The sequence below is a fragment of the Ochotona princeps genome, chromosome 20 (genome assembly GCF_030435755.1).
Source record: "Ochotona princeps isolate mOchPri1 chromosome 20, mOchPri1.hap1, whole genome shotgun sequence".
Lineage (NCBI taxonomy): Eukaryota > Metazoa > Chordata > Mammalia > Lagomorpha > Ochotonidae > Ochotona > Ochotona princeps.
The window spans coordinates 20,843,361-20,871,308 of NC_080851.1; the positions used below are offsets into that span (position 1 = coordinate 20,843,361).

A 27,948-nucleotide genomic window follows, 5' to 3' on the forward strand; every position below is an offset into this window, starting at 1 on the left:
GGTTTCTCAAGAAAACCACAGGGCTGGTGTGATGGTTGCTTACAACTCAGTGCTGTGTCCCCCCAACACACACCTCACCACACACCCAGGACTTACTCTAAGTGTGGGAGAGAGCAAACAGTGGCCGGAAGAGGCTGTGAGGCACAGCTGCACAGGGGCCAGGCCACACTGTGGTGAGTGGAGGATACCAGAGTACACTTTGTGGGGAAATCGCCTCACTTTGAACTTGGTCTGTTTCCTAAAGCCTTTAAGATCTTCACAGTCTCCATTTTGTCCTCTTTGCCACCAGATTGGACAAGGACAGGAATGTTGACATAGTATGTCATGCTCTGAAGTTTTGTAAGCAGAAGCCTGGCCAGCCACTATGTCACCTCTACCCGCTTCCCAAGGTGAGTGGCTTTTCCTTCTGAACTTCAGCTTCCAGGAGTACCTAAGCCTTTTGGGAATATGACAGAAGGAGGCTTGGTTTCTCCCATTCAGTGGCTGGGGACATGGGAACAAAAGTCAGGTGACGTCTTAAAGTTCTCTGCGTAAAATTATCTCTGGTTTCTACTGAACCTCTCCCCTTCCATATTACCAGGGAAGCTCTTTGTTTCTGAGGTCCTGGGGACTTACAGGCTCAAGCTGAGCTTGCAGCGGAGGTGGGAAAGCAGAAAGTGGGATGAGCAAGAAAGCCAAGTCCTAAGCCCCTGTCTACCCTTGAAATTGAAACACATCGCCCTATAGGTTGACCTACAACTTTCTAAGTGGAACACTAAAGTCCTGCCTCCTGGGAAAACCTGGGCAGGGCATCACTCTAGTCTGAAATGTATAGCTCTGACCCATCAAAAGGCTATCATCAAATACCCCCCCCCCCTTGGGTTTGTCACGGAAAGTAAGTGAGCTAATACATACGAAATACTTTGCACAATACCCACCACATGAAGAGATGTTCATAAAAGTGAAAGCTAATAGGATGTTATCGATATCATTATTATTCCAAGAAAGCTGTGCAGAATACCTCATGTGCATTATATCATTTTGGGTGACTTTTAATTAGATGGAATTCAGAAAGAAGGCTGCAAACGCTGATGTAATTCCCTCCCCACCCTCTGGAAGAGAACACAATATTAAATCTAGTTTGGCCACATATTGATTTTCAGAAGGAAAAAAAAATCCTACATTCCCTTTCCTAGAATTATGGGGTTTTTCTCTGTGTATAGCACAGCACGTTTTTATTTTCGAAAGATCTCCTTTTTCTTCACTGTTGATGAAATTATTTTTGCTGCTTTGTGACCTAATCAGTGAATGTGATTTTGCTGAGTGACAATGTGAAGTTTCATAAGCCTGCCTCCTTGTGCAGGGGTAGAGAGAGAGGGGGAGAGAGCGGTTCAAAAGCCTCAAGTATGTGTGTATTTCCTGCTTCTAGTCATTAACTGCCAATTCAATGTCTCAGAATTCCACCCGACAAGCGGTAGACTCTGTTGGTTTTTAGAAGGTGTTGTTAATTTTAGTGCAAAAACCTTCTCATGTGTTCAGATAGCACGTGAATAATTCTCACAGTCCTTTAGGACTGCTGTGGACATTCACAAACCTCCACCTCTATGCTTCAAAACTGCCCTCGCTGCAGATGAACCGGAACAGAGGGACGCTGGGTGTCCATGTGAACAGCTTCCCTCCTCTCTGGCTCTGAGCTTGTCCTTATTAGAAATGACTGACACTGACTGAGCACCCACTGGATGCCAGCTGTTGGACAAAGGATATATGTGGGGCAGGTGTTTTGCACAGCAGTTAACTAGCCTTTTGGGATGCTTGCCTTGTATATTGGCATCCCAGAATTGAATTCCGGCTGCTCTGCTTCCAATCTAACTTCCTTCTGCTAATGTGCACCCGAGGAAAACAGTTAAGTGATAAGTCAAGTGCTTGGATCTGTGACACCCATATTGTAGACCCAAATTGAGTTTTGAGCTCCAGGCTTTGGTTGATCAAATCACCACTCTTGTTGACATGTGAGAAATTAATTCACAGATGTAAGATCTCTTTCCGTCTGTCTGTAATTCAGTCTTTCTGTCTCCCTGTCTGTATATTTGTGTGTGTGTTTCAAATACAATGAAAATGATCATCTTAAAAGCAGAAGCATTTTGAAAAGAAGCTTACTCTTACCTTATTTAGTCCTCCAAAACAGTCCCAGGATGTAGGCTCCATTATGATCCTTTTGTTTTAACCACTGGAAAGAGTGAAGAGCCCGGAACTGGCACGGCATCCTCTTGTCCTGCTTTGATGGCGTCTTAACCTTAGAGTCTTCTCTTTCTGTCTTGCTTGCTTCTTTTCTTTTTTTTTTTTTAAGATTTATGTATTTATTTGAAAGGCAGAGTGGACAGAGGAAGTAGGAAGACATACACACAGGGAGGGATGGGTTGGAGGGAGATGGGGAAAAGGAGAAGAGGGAGAAGGATGGGGCTGGATGATGGGGCCAAGTGGGAGAGGGGAGAGAGAGCGAAACAGGACACTAATTCACTACCTAAATGGACCAGGGGCCAGGAACTCCATCTGGGTCTCCACACATGGGCAACAGGAAGCCAGGTTCTTGGGCCATCATTAGTTGTCCCCCAAGAAGGAGTAAGAAACTAGATCAGAAGCAAAAAAAATAGCCTGGACTCTAACTAGCACTCCAGCATGGGATGTGGGTGTTCCAGGCAGCGCTCAGTGCCCACCGTGCATCACTGTTTCTAGAACTCTCCTGGAATGTGTCTTCCTGATAGTCAAAATCTCACCATCAGGTACCACCAAGGTGAAAATGTTGAATGTCTTCCTTATTTTCTGAATAGATTATATTGTCCTAATGATTTCTTTGGGATTTGTGCTGATATTGTTATAGATTTTGTAACCCAAATTTCCTCCATAACATTACATTTGGAAGTGGTTTATAGCCACACTTGTTTATTTTCATTTCTATGGCACACAGAACCCCTTCTACAAGTAGGTGTGGAGAAGTAGGGAGAATTGCTTATGTCCTAAAGATAGGTGAAGATTAAAAATGCAGATGCAGAAAGTTTACCAGCCACTGGGATGCTGCTTCCTGATACTCCCAGCCAATGGCCCTGTAGCCATGTTGTAAAGTCCATCAGCAGGTTAGTTCCTTCATGTTAAATCCCATCATGAACACTGCTTATGTGGAAATGCATAGTATAGTCTCTGACTTCTAAGTTTTTGGCTTTCAAAACAGTAAACATTCAGGAGAAACCACACTTTAAATCTTGAATTGAAATTTTTATGTAAAGGATTTGTTTATTCTTATTGGAAAGACAGAAAGAGAGAAGGAGAGACAGAAAAAAATCTTCTATCTGCTGGTTCATTCCACAAGTGGCTGCCACACCCAGAGCTGAACCAATCTGAAGCCAGGAAGTAGGAGCTTCTTCTGGGTCTCCCACGCAGGTGCAGGGTCCCAAGGCTTTGGGCTGTCCTCTCCTGCTTTCCCAGGCCACAAGCAGGGAGCTGGATGGGAAGTAGAGCACTAGGATATGAACCAGTGCCCTTATGGGATCCTGGCATGTGCAAGTTGAGGATTTAGCTATTGAGTCATCATGCCGGGGTCTTGAATTATATCTTTTTCCAGGCTGGCACTGTGTAGTCTAGTTCTCTCTTAAATACTTCACAGCAGCAGAGCCGACTGCTACTGGAATGCCATCTTCACTAAGTTCTGATTATATATCTGTAGATATCACACACTTACACACAAATCTGCAATAATTTCTGTTTCTATATGTGTGTTGGTGTGTGTGTATCACATACTGATATCTCCCATTTTAACTCAGTATCACAGGATCAAATTCTATGTTGTACATATAAGGATCACACATGTTTTACATGGACTCTTAAGGATTTGATCCAAGCCTTAGAATTGATGGATAAAACCTCAAGTGATCTGGAGGCCATAGACTTCAGATTTCCAGCTCTTATAGCAACATCACTTGTGTTTAATGTCTGCTAATAGAGCACACTCAGAGTTAGCATTTCTCAGAGCCAGAGTGAAGAATAGATTGCTTTGACTTTAGTTTTAGCAAACTATAGTAAAACTATCCAAGAACCTTGCACAAGTATCCAGATATCTCAGTACCAAACAAAACCATGTAACTATTCACTCACTGAAACATTTCTTGAGTACCTACCTCGTGTTTTTCCCACAGGCAGGCACCCTGAGTAAGTCCTCAAAATTCAGCAGGGAACGGATGAGTCCCCTGTTGTATAAATAAGACTGTTGAAACCCAGAGAACTGAAAACACTTTCCCAAAGTCCCATAGCTCCTGCAGAATAATTGTTTTTCTTTTTTTCAGCCAAAAATATGTAAATGAATGGTATAGACTGGTGTTCCAGCAAACATGGCAGGCAATTACATGCCAACAACAGTTCTGGCATGGAGTTAGGCAGGTAAACAAAGGCTGATGAAGAGACACCTGCTCTAAGATCAGTGCAGGGAGGAGAAGGAACCCCAGGTGGAGGAGAGCCAAACTCTCTCTTGGGGTGACCATGAGTGAGGTTACCAAGCCCTCCCAGTGAGAGTTGGCCCAGGACGCCATGCCCGGTCCAGCTTGGCTTCTGTTGCCTGGGCTTTTGCCCAGAACTCTGCTCTTGTCATCCTCTTGTCTCTGTGAGAATGCCCCTCTTCAGCCAATTGTGCGGAGAAACTCCCAGCATTGCACTTGGTTCTTTTCATTCATAGCATTCAAGGACAGGGACGGCGTCATTCTTGCTCACCATTATATCCCTGGGACTGGCACACTATTGGAGCTTAGTATGATCTATTGCCTAAAAAAAATAGGATGGGAAATGTTGTCCTAAGCATGTATTTGCTTTGCCTCCTCCTCTGTGAGGATGAGTGTGGTCTCGGGGATAGAACACACCAAAATCAAAATATGGGGCTTGCTGTCTGCCAGAAAGCAGTGTTCAGAAATAGATCTGGCCCCTGCTGTAGAATCCCCGCCCTTGTGTCCCTGGGCTCGGATGGGAGCATCTGCCTCTGTACAAGGCTTTCTGATAATTGCTGAAGGGTCAGAGCTGTTGTGCTGGAATCCATCAGAGAGCCAAGAGCGGTGGTCGACTGTCCTTCCTTCTGCCCCTGGCCTTTTGTCACATGGTAACCCCTCAGACCTCCAAACTCATGTCTCTACTTGCTCTTCCATTGTCCTCTCACCCCTTCCCTGAGTAAATTCCCTTTCCTGGTGAATTTGTTAAACTCTGTTACTAAATTTCTGGCCTTCCATGCCTCCAGAATAAGACTCATTAGAAAGGCAAAGGGAACAAGAGTTTTCAGACCAATCTCTTTGGAGATCACCCCCTTTCTGATGGATTTGTTCCTAACTGCGTTTTGGCGAATTGGGCAAAAGTGCAAGGAAGTTATTCACACCCACGAAAGAAAGTGAGAATGCTTGTTTGCCTGTTCATGTCTCTCTGGTTCTGAAAAGTAAATTTAAAAATTAGCACCCCAGGATCCCTGTTTTCCTCCAGCTACAAGCAGATTCCTGACCTGCTCTCACTGAGTGGTGGTTCAGTGTGACTGTGAAGAACACAGACCCCGGAGCTAGACTGACAGTTCAAAGCCTGGGACGCCTAATCTCTCTCACGGGGCAAGTTGCTTCCTCCCTGAATCTGGTCAGACCTGTGTGCTGGTCAAGGACAGGCAGTCTGGTGTGAGATGCCTAGGTGAATGAGGACTTCCTGCAGGGCGTCAGAGCCTCCCATAGTTGTTGGAATCCACAGATGTTAATAAATGGTGAGTTAAACAAGGAGTCTGTGAATGAGGAGTAGGATGGTATTGGCAAGAGAATGAGAACCTAAAGCCTCCTCTACTAAAAACCAAATGTACTGTAGTAACCAGCACTTATTCTCTCTCATTCGAGAAAACTGACCTCTGGTCCAGAGCTCTATTCATATTATTCTCACTGTGTGTACATACATGTGCACATTTCTTTATATCACTTTCCCAAGACTTGAATCTCTGAAGTCTGCATTTTTCCTCTCAGCATTGTAATTATGACTTGCTTTTTTTGTGACAAATGCATAGAAGATAAAAATAAATTGTCTCAATTGTGCGAAATCTCTAATGTCAAAGAAAGGAAATTAACTTTCTCTGTCATCATGATCTGTTGCACTGCAATGTACATGGCTACTGCTGTGGACATTTCTATCAAAATGCTAGCTCAGAAATGAAACTGAACACAAATAATGAAGGTTTTCTGTCTTGTGTGTGCCTTGCCTCTTTTGCGGGGTGCAAGTGAGATCATACCAGACAAGTCTAGGGTTTATAAGGAGTCTTTATTAACCAAGCTTGGCATAACAGGGCCCATTAGAAATTAGCAAGTGACAAGTCCATATAGCATTCTAGTCTGAATTGAAATCCCGAGAAATAAATAGTCATTACCCTGAAATCCATCTGTGAAACTGAAGACCTATGTCCCAGCTTCCCTAGCAATATAAGTTATCCAAAGAGACACGCAGTGAACAACCTGGGCACACTTACAAAGCTGTAGACATTCACCTTTCCCTGGTTTCTCTGCCCACATTCCATTACTGCTAGGCCTTACCCTCTCCTGGAACTCTTGAAAGTATACAGTTAGAAATACAAAACATTTTAGCATTCACATCTTCACTGTCCCATGTAAGCAGTGAACAGAGGATGAGGAATATGGACATGCAGGAGCTGCAATCGGGCTGCCTGTCCTCAGAGTTGCCCACAGGAAGTCAGAGATCAAGTAGGTAGCGAGGAGGCCAAGAGTCCGAGTGAGTGATGGAACCACACGACCAAGAGAGCGAGCCCCCCCTATCATGGGCCTTTGTGGGGGCTTGCGAGGGGAGTGGCAGCACAACAATGCAATACTGCCCCCTCTTAGATTCCAGGTGATGATAGGTGATGATAGGTGGGCAGAAGAGACCATAGGTGGTGAGGGGGAGTGGCTCCCAAGTTCATGACCCTGAACTAGCTGCCTACCCCACAATATATCCTCCACCCGAATTCTAGGTGGTATGTAAGTCCTGTTTTCTCACACCTCCAAACCTAGATGAATACAATTACTAAAAATAAAGAAACCATGTGCTCTGTGGACCTTCTGGTTAAGGAAATTTCATTCTTGAGTGATGGCTGACCTTTAGCTGTGACTTGGTAAGCTATTAATAAATCTAATGTTATTTCTGAAGGGAGTAAACACCCAAGATATAAAAACTTATAACTTGGGATCAGTATTTGATAATATTCTAGAAGAGTCTATATCCATACTCCCACAACTTTATGAAACCTATAGTTGTACCTTAGAAGACAGTTATATCTTTTTTCATAGAGGTTTATTTCTGTTTATTTGAAAAGCAAATTTATAGAGAGTAGGAGAGGCAGAGAGAGAGGTCTTGCATCTGCTGGTAAGCTCCCCTAGTGGCCACAGTGGCCGGCCAGAACTGATCTGATGTAAAGCCAGGACCTTCCTCCAGGTCTCCCATCTGAGTGCAGGGACCCAAGGACTTGAGCCATCCTCTGCTGACTCCCCAGTGCATAAACAGGGAGCTAGATCGGAAGTGGAGCAGGGCCCAGCATGGTAGCCTAGTGGCTAAAGTCCTCGCCTTGCATCCACTTGGATCCCATATGGGCCCCGGTTCATGTCCCAGCTGCCCCACATCCTATCCAGCTCCCTGCTTGTGGCCTGGGAAAGCAGTCGAGGTCTGCTTTCCCAAAATCTTGAGACCCTGCACCTGCGTGGGAATCCTGGAAAAAACTCCTAGTTCCTGACTTTGGAGGCACTCAGTTCCAGCTGTTGCAGTCACTTGGGGAGTGAATCAATGGATAGAAGATCTTTCGCTCTGTTTCTCCTTCTCTCTGTAAACCTTCCTTTCCAATAAAAATAAATCTTTAAAAACAAAAACAAGTAGAACATCAGGACAGAACCTGGCACCCATATGGCATGCCTGCATTGAAAGAGGAGCTTTAACTTGTTCAACCACAATGCACTGCCCCCCAACGATTCTTTATTCATGGGTGCCAGAAACAGTACTTATCAAAAGGGTCTGGTGGGGGGTATTTAGCCTAGTGGTTAAGGTGCCCAAGTCCCATTCAGAGAGCCTGAGTTCACTTCTAGACTCTGAGCCCTGAGCCCAGCTTCCCACCTGTGCAGACCCTGGGAGGCAGGAGTGATAACTCCAGGATTTGAGTTCCTGCTGCTCACAGAGAGACCCAGAATGAATTGCACAGGCCAGCCCTGGCTGTGCCTGGTATTTGAGGCATGAACTAGCAGGTGGACATGTTTCCTCTCTCCTCCCTTTCTCTCCCTCTCCCGTCTGCTCCCTTCCCTGCCCCCTTACTCCTCTCTTTCCATTCCCTCTCCCCCTCCCCCTGTCTTCCTCCTAACCTTTCTCTCATCTTTCTCAATTTTAGGAAAAAATTATTAAAGGATCTTGTATAAAATTGACAGACTTTTAAGGCATAGACATTCATTCTTTTACTCATATAATATACGTTTCCCAAGATCTTGTTTTATGATAAGTACACATCTGGGACTGACAAATAAAGCACTGACAATCACCCCGGATTTGGAATAGGGAGTTTTTTGACATTTATGATCTAAAAGCCTCCCACACAATATCAAGATTATTCCATTACCCTAATTTTACAAACAATAGAGCAAAAGTCAAGAAAAGTATTGGTTGAAGTCTTGTTTAACTAGCAAATTTTTCTTTTTTTTCGTTTCAACGTCAAGAGACGGAGAGAAGCCTTGTATCCACTGGTCCATGGCCATAGGCCCTCAAAAGTCAGGGCTGTACTTGAAAAAAAAAATAATGTCACAAACTCCATCCAGGTCTCTGTGACATGGGGACAGATGCCCATGTGCCTAAGAGCTGTCACGTGCCGCCTCCCAAGGTGCACATAATCAAGAAATTAATTGAGAGCTGAACCTAGACTGCTACAAATTCACTCTGCTATGGGATGCTGGTTTCCCAAGCAAGCATCTTCCCCACTATACCACCCACCCACACTGGAATTGTTTCTAAAGTTCTGTAAATGACTGAGGAGATTCTGAACAGTGAGATAAATGACAAGGGAATATAACCATATGCACACTGAACATCAGCTTAAAATGGATTCAAATATAGCATTCAGAAATACACCCAAATGCATTTGATTTTATTTTAAGAAAATAGCATTTCAAATCAGTAGAAAAGCATAAATACATTTGGTGCTAGCATGTTGGTGTAGCAGACTAAACCTTTGCCTGAGGCACCAGTGTCTTGTATATTTCCAGTTCAAGTCCCAGTTGTTCTATTTCCAATCTAACTCCTTGCTCATGGTCTAGGAACAAAGCAGAAGCTGACCCAAGTCCTTGGACCTCTGCACCAATTTGGAAGACCCAGAGGGAACTCCTGACTCCCAACTTTAGCCCAACTCTGGCTGTTGTGGCCATTTGGGGAATGAACCAGGGGGATTTAAAAAAAAACCAAAACCAAACAAAAAAAAAAACACACCAAAAAAAAAAAAAAACCTCCCTCTGTTAATTCTGTCTTTCTAATAAAATTATGCTTGATCTTAGCCAAAAGGCTGGGAAGCAATTTTATAATAAGATTAATAAACATTTTTAAAAAATACTTGACATTTAGAGGATAGTTTAAGCAATATACTTATTTTTCCTTATGAAATCCCAAATGAAATCAAAAGTTGGATCATAAAGAATAGAACCACAAGAGGAGAGAAACATGCAGTTTTGTTTGTATTTGGTGATTCAAAGGCCACAAAGGGAAATATTAGCACACATAACTAGTAAAAGCCTGACCACAACGCAACGCCGAAAGACAGACGACAGATTTTTTTTATTTGCCAGATTAAGAATTATTTCCCACATAATTCAAAGAGCTCTTAAAAAATCGAAGGGGGAAAAATGAGTAAAGTCCACAAGCAATTGATTTACAGAAAAAGAAAATGAAAGAGTCTAACACTCCAAAGGGAATGTTCACCTTTGAAAAGGTGAAAATGCAGATGAGATTCTGGCTACCTCTTAGGTTATTTTGCTTCCACAGAACTCTTTGATGCTTATTAGACAAGAAATATCACAGAAACAGAAAGATCTTACATAAGACACACTAAATTGCCCTCTGAATATTTGAAGGTTTGAAACTCAGAGAATTAAGAAGAGCCCTGGACCACGAGTGAACCTGTTACTATTTAATCTTTACTCTGAGCACTTAACATGATCTCACTGGGGCTTCCCAGTCCTATTTTTGTTAAAACGCACATTTGCGATCTGGGAGGAGCTATCTCCTTAGACTTTGGTTAAAAGTCTTCTTTGGGGGCTTTATATGCACATAGACTTCAATATGCTCCAAAGGACAGCAAGAATAACTCAGATGTCAAGTTACTCTCTAGTGCTGGGAACTGGAAGAAATCAAATGATTTTAAGAAGGCACGAATATGGCATTCAACATACCAAGATGTTTCCTCTCCTAATGAGCAGTTCAGGGAGCGGCAACTCTCTTGAAAGCATGCTTGTTTCTTCCCTTTCCTTGAGATTTTAATGGTTCTAAAAGAGTTTTGAGTTTTGAAGTTTTAATCAGTGGCCTCCCAGCACCAAAAAGCCCTAATAGTTATTTCATTCATCACTCACATCAGAGCCCAGCTTGGGAGTCACTTCTGATTTCTCGTTGATGCCCCAAGTTCAGCCAGTTCACACTTTATCTTTTCAGCACTAGAACCAAACAACTGTAAAATTAGTATTTCGTGTGTGATTCTCCCAAGAGGATGTAAACTCCAGATCACAGAGATACTCTGGCTTTTAATTCCTCAAATACAGTGCTACTCCATACAGTCTTCCCAGACGCCAGCAACATTCACTGCATGCATCAATTGCTCAATATATTTGTTGAATGGAATTTTTAAAGATTTATTTTTATTGGAAAGTCTGATTTACAGAGAAAAGAGAGATGAGAGAATGATCTCATATCTGCTGGTTCACTCCCTAAGTGGCCGTAATGGCCAGAGCTGAGTGCAACTGAAGCCAGGAGCCAGGAGCTTCTTCCAGGTCTCCCACACAAGTGCAGGGCCCCAGACTTTGGGCCATCCTCTGCTGCTTTCCCAGGCCACAGCAGGGGGCTGGATGGGAAGTGGAGCAGATAAGACATGAACCGGCACTCATATGGGATCCTGGCTCATGCAAGGTGAGGACTTTAGCCACTAGGCCACCATGCTGGGCCCTTGTTGAATGAATATTGAGGTAGAAAGAAAAATGCTCCCCCCAAAAAGAAGCCAGTATCTTCGTCCCTGGAGTTTATGAATTGGTTACCTTACATGACACAGGGAAGTTTGAGGCTATGGTTTAATCAAGGATCATTTTTTTCTGTTTTTAAATTTTCTTTTTGCTGGAATGCAGATTTACAGAGAGGATTGACAGAAAGGTCTTCATTCTACTGGCTCACTTCCCAAATGGCAGCAATGGTCAGAGATCAGCTGATCTGAAGTCAGGAACCACAAGCTTTTCTAGGTCTCTCACGTCAGTGCAGGGTCCCAAGAAGTTGGGCTGGCCTCCAGCACTTTCACAGGCCATACACAAGGAGTGGTGCAGCCAAGACAGGAACCCCGTATGGGATGCTGGCATTTGTAAGTAGAGCAGTGGCCTGCCGAGCCACCATGCCAGCCCCTAATATAGGATCTTCTGGCCTCTCTGGTGAGCTTGATACTATCATGAGGTTCCTTACAATAAGCAGGTGATTGAATCAAAGGAAGAGAAAAAAAAAGTGATATCAAGCAGAGGTTAGAAGGACAAGATCAGCCAAGGAGCGCACAAAGCTACTGAAAAGCAGATAAGTCCAGGGATGGATTTTATCTTAGGATGTACAAACAGCTCCAGGCCTGTTTATGGAATAGAGTGTCATGTTGCAGTGTTAGTATACAAGGTGCCACGATCAGACCATGGTAATTGGCATGCCCAGCACTTATCATTTCTTTGTGCCCAAGCCCTTTTCTGTCCTCTCTTAACTCTCAGTCTGCCTATCTTAGTTTGGGAGGCTTTAACAAAGTTCCGTAGGCTGGATGCCTTATGAAAGGCAGGAATTTATTTCTCACAGTTCTAGCAGCCAGAAGACTGGGATCTGGGTACAGGAAGGGTCGAGTTCTGATGAGGGTCCACCGCGGGTTGTAAGCTGCTGATTTCCAGCCGTGTGTACTCACATGGGGAAAGGGAGCTCAATGCTATTCTATTCTCTTCTTTTTTTTATTTTTTAAAGATTTATTATTTTTATCACCAAGTCAGATATACAGAGAAGAGGAGAGACAGAGAGGAAGATCTTCCGTCCGGTGATTCACTCCCCAAGTGAGCCGCAACAGCCGTGCTGCGCCGATCCAAAGCCGGGAACCAGGAACCTCTTCCGGGTCTCCCACGCGGGTGCAGGATCCCAAAGCTTTGGGCTGTCCTCGACTGCTTTCCCAGGCCACAAGCAGGGAGCTGGATGGGAAGCGGGGCTGCTGGGATTAGAACTGGCGCCCATATGGGATCCTGGGGCGTTCAAGGCAAGGACTTTAGCCACTAGGCCACGGTGCCGGGCCCTATTCTATCCTCTTCTTACAAAGTCTCTAATTTCATTGTGAGAACACCATTCTGATAATCTAGCCATCTCCCTGAGGCCCCTTACCTGCAGAAGTCATGACATTAGGGTAAGGTGCTCCATGTATAAATGTTGGGGACAACCAAACCTTCAGCCCACTGACTGCCCTGTGCTGCTGTTTTGTATACGCTCACCTCCTTAGCGGACCTGAAGTCCTCAGAGCTAGCATCTCTCACATTGCGGGACCACATTGGGTGTGAGAAGCAACCTGTCCTGAAAACCTTTGGAGAAAGATTTGGAGGGAATAAGCCATCCACCCCTAACCTGTTGCCTGAGCCCCATTCATGCCTGCACTCTCTCTGGCAAAGCATCACTTCACTTCCTATAGGCTTTCTCCCTTGTGGGAATCTGTCACTGCTGTCAGAAGTGTGACGGGGACAAAAGACTCATTCTGCACTTTGCATATCTGCTGCTATAATTGACAGCAGAGAACTTCATCTCTGAAACCCAGTCACTGTAGAAAATCACATCTAAAACTACTGTTTTTCTTTACTTTCCTTCATAAGCAATCCATCATTCAGTTCTTGAACATCACAAGACCAAAAAGAATCAGTCAGAGAAGGCAGCTTGTCCTATTCACCAGTCCTCTTGAAATGTCAAGGATCGCGATGTTAACTCCCTAAGTGTCTTCTGGATGCCACATTCTTCTCATCACAGTCAACACAGCCAACGAGCTTTGGCAGAAACTTTTGGGTTTGGGGAAAACTTCTGATTCACCTGCTATTCAGTCCCATAATGTGGCACGGAGCCCTGGATATGTTTGTCTATATTCCTCTCAAAAAAAAAGTTAGCTATCAGTTTTCCTAGATGTTTTTAAACATAAAAAAAAACTTTTTTTTAAAGCGTTTCTACTAACATCTCTCAGAGCAGAGTCAAAAGTGTGAATGCTGCGCCGAAAGTGTCTGAGTTGTTTCTTCACTGTGTCACTCACTGGCCTGTGACTTAGACAAGGTTTATATTTACTATAAGCCTCAGTTTACCTCCCCGATAAAGAGGGATGATAGTAACTGCTCCTTAACATTATCCATATCATATTCTGATTACCATTTACTGCCTATCTTCTCTCCCAGAGTATAAAACTGCTTAGGCTCCATTTCCTATCTGAGGCCTTAACCTAAATTTGTGAAACAACATAGAAATGTAGATAGCCATAAGTATTTCTGAATTACATGAATGGAGTGTATTTGGGCAAAGACACGACTGACAAAAAGAATGCCTTTTTTCTTTGGTCGTGATTCATGCACCTGTACCTGAGTTGCATGAATTTCTGCTTGAAGGCATGACATTCTGACACACCGACCCAGTCTTTCCCCTGGCTGCCTGATCTTTTGCTTTGAATAGTCCTCACCACGTGAGAGCTACACTTGCCATTCCCTCAGCCTTGGTGAAGCATCATGGGTCATAGCTTCTTGCTTGTGTTGAAATTCGAGACCTATTTCCTTCTTAAAACCTAGAATGACAGTAGTGGGAAATACGATGAAATCCCGAAACTTGAGTGTGCATCTTGGCTCTGTCCACACAGCAATCCTATTTCGTTCATTTAATCTCATTGAGTCTCTATGTTTACATCTGTAACATTAATACTTCTTCCTTTAGGGTAATTGAAGATAAGCATATATTTGTATAGATTGTAATTATTATAATTTCCAGCTGTATATTAGGCGTAACAACCAAAATTGAAAATACCGCTTATCAGTAATGTCATGCCTACTCAATGTGAGCTACTATTCTAAACACATTTATTCAATCCTCACATCGAGTTGCTAATAGTTTAAAGTTGATAGAGAAAACAATGATTTTCATATTTACTTGCAATTGACTTTTCATAGAAACAAGCAAAACAAATACCTTTTCCGAATGTCTGAGTTTTTGTGTTCTGCTTTTTTGGGGGGGGACCAAAAGACCAGGCTTTTATCTAGACTCTATTTCATATCGATGTTACTCCATTCTGAATTAGCAGCTCGGGGAGAAAGCAATGCTTTGACCTTCCTTCAAAAGCTCTCTGTATCCAAAACTCCATTAGAACAACGAGAGCGATAACTATCTTATCCTGGCGTCCAAGCCCTTCTACTCGAGCCCTCCCTGACCTGTCCATATTTCATTCACAAAGCCAGGATTTCTGCATGATTGCACTATAGCCCAAAGACTGCATCTCGAGACCTTCAGTTATGATGTTCTCTCTGCCTCAGGTGTTCTTCCCCTTTCCACTGCCTCTGCCTGTTGAGACCTTACCCATGGCAGCTTGAGCACATGGGGGAATAATGAACCAGTCATAGCACATACATGCCATCAGAGCCCTGGAGAGTCCAGGGAACGACAGGCATCTCATGAGCTTAAGCAGATGGTCACCATCAATAGCAGTGAACAGAAGCTCCCAGAAAGCTTCACTTGCTGAGCGGCCATCTCAGACATCCCATTCTTGAACCCATTTCTGCTGCTTAAAGTAGACTGCTCGGTTGCAGCAGTCTCCCCAAACCCCAGCTTCCTGCTGATTTGGGTGGAGGTTATGTAGGTAGTAGTAAAAAAACAGTTTTCCAATAAACCCATCAGTTATTTTGAGAAGGACCTGGGTCCAGGGATTTACATGCATAGTGAGCTGTATTCCTTACAGCAGCCCTAGGAGATAGGCAGCTATTATCCCCAAATCAAAGATGGCAAAAGTGGGACTCTATTACATAGTAAGTATTCTGTGGATACTGATGGGCTCACAGTTGCAACTGGTAAGCAGCTGGACTTGGATTTGAATCCTTCTTTGACCTTCATTAAGGCCACACAGGGAGCTGGTTAAGGACAAATACAGCAGAGTGCGAGTCCTCTTCAAGCCCTCCTCTACTTCAGTGTTACTTTGCCCCAAACTCCCACAGACACACAAAGGAATTTCTTAGCAGTGGAATTTCATAATAATCATTACTAGTAATAATGAGCTGACTCTTTGTATGTGCAATAGATAGACACTTGTATATATGCACTTGTATACATAAGATCTGGTTAGAAGAAGAAAGGAGATGTTGGGCCAGGAGAGGAAAAGATAAGTGAGAGATGGAGTGCCAGATAGTGTGATGGCAATGGGTCCTTCTTCAGGGCTGTGACGCAAGACCATCAAGTTGACTGTTGACAGCTTCCCGTTGATGGGGCTTGTAGGCACAAGGACAAGTTAGCAGGGAGATCCGCATAGCCCTGTGGTCAGGCATTAGAGGTTCAGGTTGTGCATCGGGCAGACACTAACTACTGTGTGACCCTGAATTTATTCCTTAGCTTTTCTACACCTTCATTTCCTGACCCTTATTTCTCAGGGATATGGTAAAAATTAAATAAGATAATGTTTGCACAAAAAGCTGGCACCAGGTAATGCGCTTAAGAAAAATTGCTGTTCAAAATGGTCCCAAAAGGACAAATATCATATATTCTAATATACAAAACAGATATTTAGACCAACAAGTATATACATATATTCTCATAGATGAGCTGTATAATGGAGACTAGCATACTGAGAAGTGAGAATTTGTTGCAGTATGCATTTTACTCCAAAATAAAAGGAGGACTCCCAGTGAAACCATGAAATATACCTTGATGGTATGACAATGGGTTTTCTTCCCTTGCATGTACCTACAACACCTTGATACACTTAAATAGCAGAATGTTAAACTTGTAACAGTTACTAAAAGACTATGCTACCATGATAATATAAGGTAAATGGTGGGAAGGAGGAATCCCTATACCTACGAAACTGTGTGTCATGGAAAATAATAACAGCAATAAATAAATAAATAAATACATAATAATAAATAACAGCAAAAAATAAATTAAAAAAAGAAACAGAAAAGTTGCCATTAATTTCAAATGACTTTCTTGCAATTGAGCACATCCCAAATGTGTGGAATAATTGTTTATTGCAAACTTAGGGATTTCAAGCACCCTACCTTTAGAGAAGACACACAAAGAAAAAGAATATGAGCCATGATTTGTGATGTTTTTTGATTTGCTTTTGCAGGAGCCCTGGAAATATGCACTAGAGAGGGCAAGACACATTGTGAAGAAGTCAGTTACGGTAAGTGATGAGTGCATGGAATGCAGCCTTTTCCTTGGCCCTGCCTCACATCCCGAAGACCAGGGGCAGCTCCAAATACAGCAGGTCACGGATGCATCGGGACTGAGGCAGGAACACAGGCTCCTTTCCACTCTTTACTCAACACAATTTCTTGACCTCAACACTGCTGACATTTTGGATGGGGTAACTCTATATTGTGGGGCTGTCTTGTGCTTGGGAGGGCATTTACCAGTATCAGTGTCCTCTACTCTCTAGATGCCAGCAGAATCATTTATGCATCCCCAGGTGATGACCAGAAAGGGACAATGACAAATGCCACCTTCAACACCTGCTCCTCTCCCACAGACCATGTAGAAGGAGGTTGATGTCTTCCAGTTCTTCCGCTTTCTTTTTTTAAAGATTTATTTATTTTTATTAGAAAGCCAAATATACAGAGAGGAAGAGAGACAGAGAGGAAGATCTCCCGTCCATTGATTCACTCCCCAAGCGGCCACAATGGCTGGAGCTAAGCCAATCTGAAGCCAGGTACCCAGACCCTCTTCTGGGTCTCCCACACAGGTGCAGGGTCCCAAGACTTTGGGCCATCCTTGACTGCCCTCCTAGGCCACAAACAGGCAGTGGGATAGGAAGCAGGACTGCTGAGATTAGAACTGGTGCCCATATGGGATCCCAGCGCATGCAAGGCAAGGACTTTAGCCACTAGGCTACTGTGCCATGCCCAGTTCTTCCACTTTCTAAAAGTGTGACCATAGGCAAGGCACTCTATGAGAAAGGGACCATGAAAATGTCTCTCCGTGAGCAGCAGTTGATCTGAAGCACCCGCTGTGTTGCCTGCACCTTACCAAGAGCTTAATAAATGTTGACATTGGCACCACCTTTATTCATGTCTTCTGATTTGTTCTCTATGTAATAACACTTTTATTCAACAGAATGAATGGTTAGTTCAGAGTTCTGATCAGGGAGTTGTGTATTTGAGTTAGGCCATTGCTGCAAATCAGGCTCAATTGAAAAGGGAGACGATTAAATCTTTAAAGGACAGTATTGTCCTCAGTGCTGGGGAGCCTGGCCTTAAGGAAGCACTCAAATGACAGGGAGCCCGACATGGGCACCAGTTCTAATCTCAGAAGCGAAGTCCTGACTTTGGCTTCTCGCTGCTGCCCTACCTCCTCATTGACCCAGATGCAACAGACTTAAAGTGGTATTGATTTTGTAACACAGAAGTAATGAGGAGGAAAATTCCTGAAGGCTACGTTTACCAGATTTAGCAAATAAAACTAAAGGACACCCAGTTCAGTTTGAATTTTGAATGAACAGTGAAGAATTTTTAATAGAAGCATTTCCAGAATAATATTTACCCTGGCAACCCTACCCTCCGAAGACAAATGGGTTTTGATGCACAGCTGACACACGCTCAATGGTAATGTGCAGGCATTTCTACACAATTGGTTCATCAATCTCTATGTCTGCAAATCAAATCATTATTTAATTCAGTAAATAATTAAAGGACCTCAGTAGCCAGGTCAGCTAATCTGCTTAAATCATTGAATGAGAAATTGAAATACTATGAGAAACCCTTGACCATCAGCTTCACAACTCCAAGCAATGGAAAATAACACAATTCATTTTTATTCTTCTCAATATGTGCCCATCAACTTATGCTCAGAGCCTTGTTTACTTCTCCAGCACAAACTGCTCTGGCATTAACTCAAAAGCTAATTAGGATTTTACAATTTCTCCTTGCTGTCACCAGAATTACAAGCATAACTCAAAAGGCAGGATTCCAATGAGTATTTGCGAGAAGGGAAAAAAAACTCCTTAGAAAGTTCTCTCAATTTATTTACTCTCTAGATTAAAACTGTCAAGGAAAAAAATGATCAGAAATGCAAATAAGCGTCTCTGAAAACGGCTCAGAAAATATTGGCTGCAATTAGTTCCATTGTGATGGGTGAGGATGCTGTAGACCTAGTCAGGATGCAGATAGCATCACAAAGGAGACTGTGTACCATTTCAGACTGAGAATCTATACTGGTAACAGTTAGGAGGAGATAATGTTCCAGAAACAGGCTGAATTTTTATTTACTGAAAAGTTCTGGATGTCAATGAAAGACTCTTTGAGAAAGGTGGGGGATTTTTCATGTGAATTTGACAGAGCACTGAGTTTCTAAGAATTTAGAGCACCCAAGTTATGGCTTCAGCCTTTTTTTAAAAAAATTCTGTTTATTTGTTTAAAAGACACATAGGAAGCTTGAAAGGCAGAGAGCTAGAGGGAGAGAAGGAAGCTGAGAGGGTGGGGAAGACAGAGAAACAGGGCTTGCATTCACTGGTTCACTCCCCAATCTCCACAATGGCCACACTGGAGCCTATTTTAAGTCAGGAGCCAGAAACATCTTTTGGGTCTTCTGCATGGGTGCTGGGACCCAAGCAGCTGGGCCATCTTTCACTGCTTTCCCAGGTGCATTATCAGGAAGGTGGATCAGAAGTGGAGCATCCAAGATTCAAACGGTGCCCCTATGGGATGCCTGCACAGGTGGCGGCTTTATGTACTAGGCCCACAGCACAGGCCCCTGGACTCATCTTATTTGGTTCTTTATACAGTAGGATCTTTTTGTTATCAACCTGGTATTACAGACGAAAGGACTGTAGCTTTACTAGCTTAAGTAATTTATTCCACATAGCCACATAGCTGGCATTTGGACCTAAAGCTCACTATTTCCAAGTTCAATACCTTTTCTAATGTGCCAGTATCTCTCTCAATGGTGCTAAACATTATGGAACACCATTCATTTTACAATCTGTGGACATTTGGAATTGTACAGTGAACAACCTGTACAGCTTTACATGATAAGCATAATCACAAAATCACCTGCTCAATAGAATATTCTGGGAAGCTTTTAATATTTGCTAAGCTTTGAACCTCATCCCAGACCAATTAAGTCCAGATAACACAATTGAGGGCAGGGTGGGAAGTTCCATTGCAAGTTAATTGCTTGCAGAAGAGGATTACCCTTGGCCTTTGCCCTTCTCTTTACCCCCAGTGGGCTATTTTTATGCAACTCTTGTTAGTTGCTCTACATTCATTTAACAAAACAGTGATGGGGAGGGGAGGAATGCAGGAGGCACATGGAGGATGGTTGAATCAATTACAAACTGAAGGTATGATGTGACCCCCATTCGCAGGAACAGCCCAGATTTGAGATTCAGTTTTATGTGGGTTTAGATGCAGCTGAATTTTGGATCTACTACTGAGTTACTATGGCCTGTGTTGTGTGTCTGATCTGTTCTGCAAGATTCAGGATTGGCAAACATGTGAGGACTTGTGCAGTGTTACTCACTCTGGTCTGTTTCTGTCCTCCTTGCAAGTGCATGTACTTTGCAAGTAGTGTGTGATGAAAAGCCCAGATCATCAAAGTCTCTGTCCAAACAGAGGGAATTCCAGGGGTCCCTGGGCAGGTGACATCATCTATCACCTATGAGTTAACTTCACTTTCTACACACACACACACACACACACACACACACACACATCAGACAGATTTATTTTGTTTAAAAGTGGTCTTTATTTTCAAATCCTCTTTTCTAGCACCTGGTTGGAAGTGCCAAGGCAAGCTAGATGCTTTGGGAGTGGAGACCAAGGGTTGCCCTACGTGCGGGCATGACTGCTTAGTGAGAATGAAGAGAGAAACCCTCCAGGCCTGGAAAGCAGAATTCATGAAGGCAAGGGAAGCCTACAGGAACAAGAAGTAAATTCAGATAAGGAAAATGAAGCCAGATTCTAGAAGAAATCTAGACTGCGGAAGGGCCCTTAGAAGTGGGAAATATTCCTCCAGTCAGACAACTTGTGATTTATTGTCTTTTTGTTTGTTTTTTTCTCCACAGAAATATCCTGAAAGCAGTGATGATATTTGTTCACTCCCATTCCTGGTGAAGATCTGTCAGAAAATCAAATCGTATGTATACTGTTTCTACTTTGCTGAGTGCGGGATAGCTTCTGCTTTGTTTCCTGATGACTCAAGGGATCCTCCCATTTGAAAGGCACCTTCCTGAAGGTGAAAGTGTTTCTGGCCTGACACATGACTTGTACAGAAGTTAGGAGACAAATTAGCTCTGAGCAAAATCGTTATGGTGATGTATTGATTTGAAGGAAGTTCAAGATTTCAAGACTTGATTTGTACCCTGGGCTAGAAGGCAACCTGTTGACGAAACCCTTCACATCTCTGGCAGCCATTGTTCCTCACCCAGGGACAGCCCCTTCCATATCCTGGAAGATTCAGACTAGCTCAGCTCCTCCCCATGGCAGGGGTTATAAGAGCATCTTTAGTGCAAGTAACTCATGAAGCCAGAAAAGGGCTATTGTCTGACAAGTGTGGCTCAGAAACATAGGAACAGGATTCCAATGAGAGGGACACAGTGCAGAATCCCCAGCCCCCACAGCAGTTTAAAATCCCATGCTCTAGATCCACTGTGATTCTCAAGCTATGCTGGATATCATTGTCATCACCATCCAAAAGGATGAGAGCAGTGTTTAAAGAGTGAAGGTTTTTAAAATTATTTTCATTTTACTTGAAAGGCAGATAGAAATCCCTAAGGCAAAATAGTGATTTTCTATCCACTGGTTCATTCCCCAGATGCTTACAATAGCCGTGCCTGGGCCAGGCCAATGCCAGGAAACTGGAACTCAATCTAGGTCTCCCATGTGGTTGGCAAGGACTCTAGTACATAAGCCAACATGTGCTCCCTCCCAGAGTATGAGTTAGCAGAAAGCCAGATTGGAAGCAGAGGAACCCGGACTCGAACCAGGCACTCTGGAGATGGGATGCAGGTATCTCCAAAGATGCCTTAACGGCTGCCCTGAGAGCCCGCTGTGCTCAGCCCTTCTAACATGAGTGCTGCTGCTACTACTGCAAGCAGATATGTGGCTGACGAGTGTGTTTCCTCACTTATTTCTCACAACTCTGTGAGGTAGGGGGAATGCTGATATTCATGGCGATGGTGATGATGATTTCCATGTCACAGAGAAGGAAACAGAACCTTAAAGGAGTAACTTTCTCCAGTCCGCCAAGGACCTGCCATATACTCCCAGGGCTATTTGATCCTATAAAGGCATATTTTGGGAAATATATGTATTTTAGCCTCCTGTGTAAAGCTTCTCGAGTCAACTTTGAGAGATCAAGTTATTTAGCATCTCTGAGTCTTAACTTTCTTAATAACTAAATTTAAAGTCCAAATCAAGTTCTGGCGACACCACTGAATTATCAGAGATTTTCTATTTTGTTTTTGATTATGTTTACATAGTTGAGAAGGATGGATGCCCATGTGGACCACTGAGTAGGGTAAAAAGGGTTGAGGAATGGGGGAAAGTGGATGAGACAATTGTTTCCTTTTTTTTTTCTTCCTGTATCTGGAGGAAGGGAAGAGAGAATGGGATAGGGCTGCTCCCAGCATCCTAACCGCATCAGTACCCAGCGATGTGGAATGGCCACTTAATGTCATCCCAGGCTCCCCCAGGCGGAACATGTTCCAAGGGCACTGCCCATGTGGTTTTGGTAGTTCTGAGATGTTGTTGATTTTGTTGTTCCAAGGTTGAGGAAATCCTTCCAAGGTCCATTGATGAACTTCAGGAAGATTTTAAAATCCAGGTTTCTTTGCCCCACACCTTCTTCTTCTTCCTGAAAAGTCCCCAGATAATCCTTAGGAAATCAGACCCCTTCCCACCAATCCCTGAAACCTTGACTGTGTCCCCTCCCCACCACCTCCTAGACCAGCCCTGACCTGTGAGTTCAGGCACCAGACTGTGAAGGTTACACATACAAGTGATGCTTAACTAACTCCAAATCACACTCCTTACCTGTGAGGCCTCCATTTGGCTACAGCATCTGTCCCAGCCATCTGTCTATCTCTTGTTTTGCTAGAGGAATTCCTACCAATTCTGCCTATCGTGGTGCAGCCTGCCTTTCCAAGCTGGGTAAGATGTGTCCTGAGAAGGCCCAGAGCTTGGTATCCAGGTGCACACCTAGATTGAGAAGCTAGATTCCTCTCCTGTGGATATTATTACAAAATACCACAACTGAGTGGCTTAGAACAGCAACGTGTTCTCTTCCAGTGCCAGAGGCGAGAAATCTGAAATGCCACACTCTGGGTGTGAGCAGGGCCATGCTCCCACCCTCTGAGACAGGCTCCTCCTTCCTGCCTGTTCAGACTTCCAAAGGTGGCCAGCCAGCCTCATCCTCCGCATTCAGCCACATCACTCCAGTCTCTGCCATCACATGACACTGGATGAGAGCCTGCTCCGATGACCTCACTCTTCCCTCCTTACATCTGCAAAGACTATATTTCCACACAAGGTCACATGCATGGAGAGCAGGGGTCAGGACTTTAACACATGTTTGTAATAAACACAAGTCAGCCCTTAACCGAGGTCCTGGTCTTAGGTTCTGTCACCCCTCGTTTCTGGAACTTTCTGAAATCGAAACCCATTGCCTGCTGCCCAGTCTATCATGACATTTTCAGGGGACAAGGGAAAGCTCTGTGGGACTCACGTGGAGATCCAAGAGGTACAAATTTTCCCTGGCTCCACTGCTGGCAGATCCCTGGTGAGCCAGCTGAGCCAAGTGCTGGCTTGCATCCCAGAAACAGCAGCATCACCCCTTTGTGTGAATAGGGGAAATGCAGAGAGTATGGGGTAGAGGAGAAAGAGCAGACATGAGAGAAGATGCTGGAAGGTTGAGCTGCAGCCAGCCCTCTGGGCTTCTAATCATTGAGTCCAGCTCCTACTACACTGAGACCCCCGTTCCCTCCTTGCCAAATACATCATTGCATTTTCTGTGTCAGGTGTGCACCAGCAGGGCCCAGCAGGGCCAATATCACTCTCCAATTCAGCCACTGTGGAAAATTGAATTTAAGAGCATTTGTGACCGGGGATTTTCTTGGCTCAATTTAAGAGGGGGAATAATTCATTTAACCCTGCCCCCACAAAAAAAATCCGAAATGTGATTTTTTTTCTTTCTGAAACTCATGCTTCAAGTGTAATGTGCACAGTTTGTTCAGTGCTTTGCAACTTTGAAATAACACTTAGAAGCAACCTCATTTATTTTTCAAGACAACCTGTGATTCAATAATGACAATGATAGCTGTAAGTTACCTCTGTGTGTGCCCAACCCAGCAGCTCAGAATTGGTAGGACCAGAAGCAATAGCAGTTGGTCTTCTGTTGTGTGGTCAGTCCTCTGGTCACATCCCTCCAGGAGGAAACCCTGTCCTGTTTCATCCTTCCGTTCTCCTTTCCCACAGGTGTATGACTTCCAAGTTGCCTGGAATTGTCCCTCGCTTGTGGGAAGTGCCCCAGCTCCTCCTGCTTGTCTTCATTTGTTTGTACGGTCCACCCGCCTGGTGTCAGCCCCACCACATGCTGTTGACCACTTGGTTCTCCCACCAGGTCTCCCACGCTGCACAGGAGCTCCCAGCACACCATTTCTTAGTGGCATGGTTCTACCTAGCACCTAATCCAGAGTTTGGCATTAGCAGAAACTTGATGAAGGGATGAGGGAATAAAAGAAGAGGTACTACTACATTATTAGAAGAAGGAAAGGAAGGAAGGAAGGAAGGAAGGAAGGAAGGAAGGAAGGAAGGAAGGAAGGAAGGAAGGAAGGAAGGAAAAAAATATATAAGATATTAGGCTACTCCAGTAGTGTAAGTCAGAGGTTTCTAAAAAAAATTTTTTTTTTAATTTTTACCAGAATTCACAGGGCCTCTGTCCCATGTTTTTACTATTGTACCAACGGTAAGTCAAGAAGGTCCCCTCTTTCAATCTTTTTAATTTCATCTAGCTTTTTTTTAAAAAAAAAAAAGTTTATTGATTTTCTTAGTTGGAAAGGCAAATTTACAGAGAAGGAGAATCAGAGAGAAAGATCTTCTATCCTGTAGTTTATTCCCCAAATGACCACAACGACCAAAGCTGAGCCGATCCAAAGCCGGCAGTCAGGAGCCTCTTGCAGATCTTCCTTACAGGTGCAGAGTCCCAAGGCTTTGAGTCATCCTCTGCTGCTTTGCCAGGCCACAAGCGGGGACGTGCCAGCGCCCATGTGGGATCCTGGTGCTTGAAGGGCCATTCAACCTCTATACACATGTGCCATGCGTATTATTTGAGATGAATACCTACAGACTAAAACTTCGCATGTGAATTGTGCTTTGAATTCAGGTTATCTTCTTTTCTTCTTTTGCTTTTCCTTCTTCCCAGTGTCTTCCTCCTCACCTCCATCACCAAGGTGAACAGAACAGGATGGGCTGTGTCCTGCCACAGCTTCTCTTTTTTTCCTTTCATCTTAGACACAGCTGTGTGTAACACAGACACATATGCATGCAGATGACCTGCCCCCAGCCCTCACGTGCTGCCTAGGTCTCAATTGTAAGGCAGGAAGCTGTGAAGATCTATTCTCGCTATTTTTCTTTTGTCATAATGCCCTAGTGTTGTGGGATTGGAGCCAAATAGCTTAGCATTATGTAATGATGTTCAGCTGCAAGTACAATTGCTCACTCGGTCAAGCCTGCTCTTCCAACATCTGGAAACAATTGGATAGAGAAGAGAAGCCCCATCTACATGAAATTGGATGGAATACTGTGCCATTAGAAACTCAGAACTCTACAGAGGGTCCATGGGTTGGATCTGGGATAACTCTGGAAACCCAAATGTGACAGCCACGAGCACCTGACTTCTATGGCACAACCTTCCTAAGAGCTTCAGTTGTGTATAGTAACAGTTAATGTCTGTGGGGTATTTAACCTACGTTTTGCACAGTTCTTCATGGTGCACTCCTAATAGGCTTAGGAAGAAGATGCTGATGTTGTAAAGTCATGTCCTCACTTTACAAAAGAGAAAATGTTTTAATAATTTCACCCCAGAAAGATTACATAATCTGCTTTAGTTCAGAAAGCAAGCAAATAACTGACCTGAGATTCACACAAAGAGAGTCTAATTTCAGAACCCAGACTATATTAGGAAGGTTCTTGGGGTTTTTTCTTCCTTTCTAGGATGCTCCTCACCTTATTATTTCCCTTAGAAATTCTTTCTCACCTTCTTAGTTTCACCTTCAGATCACCTCCTCCCCAGATAGAACTGAAAATCCTTTCCCTCAGGGCACACAGCTCTTTAATAGTGTTTGAGCCACAGTGGTGTAGTTGTCTACTGATGCAGCATCTTCTGTACCCATCATGAAGCTAATCAAATGTAGGAAAAATGTCTTACAGTCCTCCCTCAAAGTTAATACAATGCCTAGCACACAGCAGGGACTCCAGAAATGTCTGTGGAATGATGAGCAAATGAATGCATGAGCATTTCAACATATAACCAGGAGCTGGTAAGACACAAGAGAGTAAGTGTCAGTGCACTTCTGCAGAAATAATTTTATTAACAATAAGTAGTGCTTTATTCACAACCATGGTGTCAGATGTGGCTTAGAAATGAAAGCTATTCAGATTTTAGGAAAGTAACATATGGTACCCATACCAGAAGTCCAACACTCCCAGCCTCCTTGGTGGTGCCTTAAACCCTAATTCAGCTAACAGGCCAGATAAATAACAGCATGTTTTGGCAGTAAAATGCATGAATGTTTGTACTAAGTATATAAGGCACAACTCACATGTTACAGACCAAAAAGAAAATGAAGCTAAGAGAGCTTCAATGGCATACCTAGGATCACACAGCAGAAAGGACATAGTAGATGGAGCTGGGATTCAAGCTGTCTGCTCTGGAGCCTTTGCTGGCCTTCCACAGGCTTCTGAATACTTGGCAAGAGTATTTCAACTTGTGGGGATGGTTCAACTTGTAGCTAGCCTGTCCAGTCCCCTCCCACCCCTGGGCAGGGCAGTAGCTTGCACATACTCCTTCGTGTGAGCTGCCTTGGTTGGAGTTGCCTTTCACTCCTCCTCTTCCTGCCTTCCCCAGGTTCATCCATCCCAGGGAGGTGCTCAGGAGACAGCCCATGCCAAGCCTCTCACTTAGAAGGGGTTTTGTAAAGGGACCAGTATATAAAAGACTAAAGGAGTGAAGGAGGAAGTGGCACCCCCAGAGATCGCTGTACATGAAGAGTAATGCTTGCCACTTGGAAAGTAAACATGGTGTGGGAGTGAGGTGCTGGAGAAACACTTTCTTGTGCCATGTTCCTGGCAATGAATTTGGCCTGAGTTTCCTTGGCCATCACAACAGGATCCCTGGTTTCCCCAGCTCATGCAGGGAAGGGAAAGCTGCCTGCCAATGATAACTAAGTGCTCAGTTATGCAGCTTTAAAGAGTAAAATCTTCAGATACTCTCATAACACATAGGTAAAGTGCACCAATTCAACCTGTAGTGTTGAGTTCAATGAGTAGACCTCAAAGGCAGTCTCCTATTTGGGGGGGGTCTCAGCTTTAACATCCCTAGACCTCCAAAACATTTCAGTGTGTTCATTTCCCCACACAGCTAAGGTAAACAGAGAGGAGAGACCTCACAGTGAACAGAGCCTGGCAAAACTAGGTAGGGTTCTTACACACATTTTACAAGACCTTCACTTTTATTTGTACAATGGCCTTCTCTCATATAAACTCAGCATAGCAATATCAGAAAATATCTGAATTTGTAAATATCATTTCTTTCTTAGTTCATTGGATGTTTTATGTTTTTTTCCTAGAACTATAGAAAATTTGGTGCCATTCAAAGATGCAGATGAAGACAAACACAGCATTTTCCCAGTAAGTATTGTTAATAACCAGATGTTCACTAAATGTTGTATTGCTTCCTCCACATTTCTTTAATAAGACAATTTTATTTGAATGTATTACTAATTTGATGACCAACATGGAATTTCACAATGCTGAGGGAGTTAAGGCATGCCATAATAACACGCAGACCATCACGGTCCATCTTGGTCCAGGCTGATTTTATTTTGTATTGCCAGCTAGAAATCTTCATGGAAATGACAGTTATCTTGAAAGTGAATGATTTTGAGGATTTTAAATCCTACTTTGATTAATTTTATTAAAGAGTGTGTATGTGCGTAATTCAGTGCTGTTAGGATGACAGGATGCTTTTTGTGGAAACAATAAACTCGTAGAATGTCACAACATCCCTACCCCCACAATCTGGGGAATATCAAGCAGGCTACTTGGGAATTAAAGAAAAACATCGTGTGACATTATTGCGGCTCTCAGTTCTTTCTAATCAGTCAAGTCAAACATTTATATGCACATAATTAACAGTTTCTCTAGAGATTTTTCAATTATCCAATGAAGTGATTAATCATGTGACCAAATCAATTATTTTTGAGGTTGA

The 27,948-nt window shown here is 43.5% G+C and overlaps 1 protein-coding gene across 1 annotated transcript in view; it reads left to right on the top strand.

The window, feature by feature from the left end:
* AOAH (acyloxyacyl hydrolase) overlaps positions 1 to 27,948 on the top strand; it is a 151,219-nt gene that overhangs the window by 38,077 nt on the left and 85,194 nt on the right. Inside the window, exons 5-8 of the mRNA XM_058678363.1 lie at positions 290 to 389; positions 16,595 to 16,651; positions 20,528 to 20,598; positions 27,308 to 27,368. Coding sequence (XP_058534346.1) covers positions 290 to 389; positions 16,595 to 16,651; positions 20,528 to 20,598; positions 27,308 to 27,368 — 289 coding nt within the window. The remainder of the gene's footprint in view (positions 1 to 289; positions 390 to 16,594; positions 16,652 to 20,527; positions 20,599 to 27,307; positions 27,369 to 27,948) is intronic.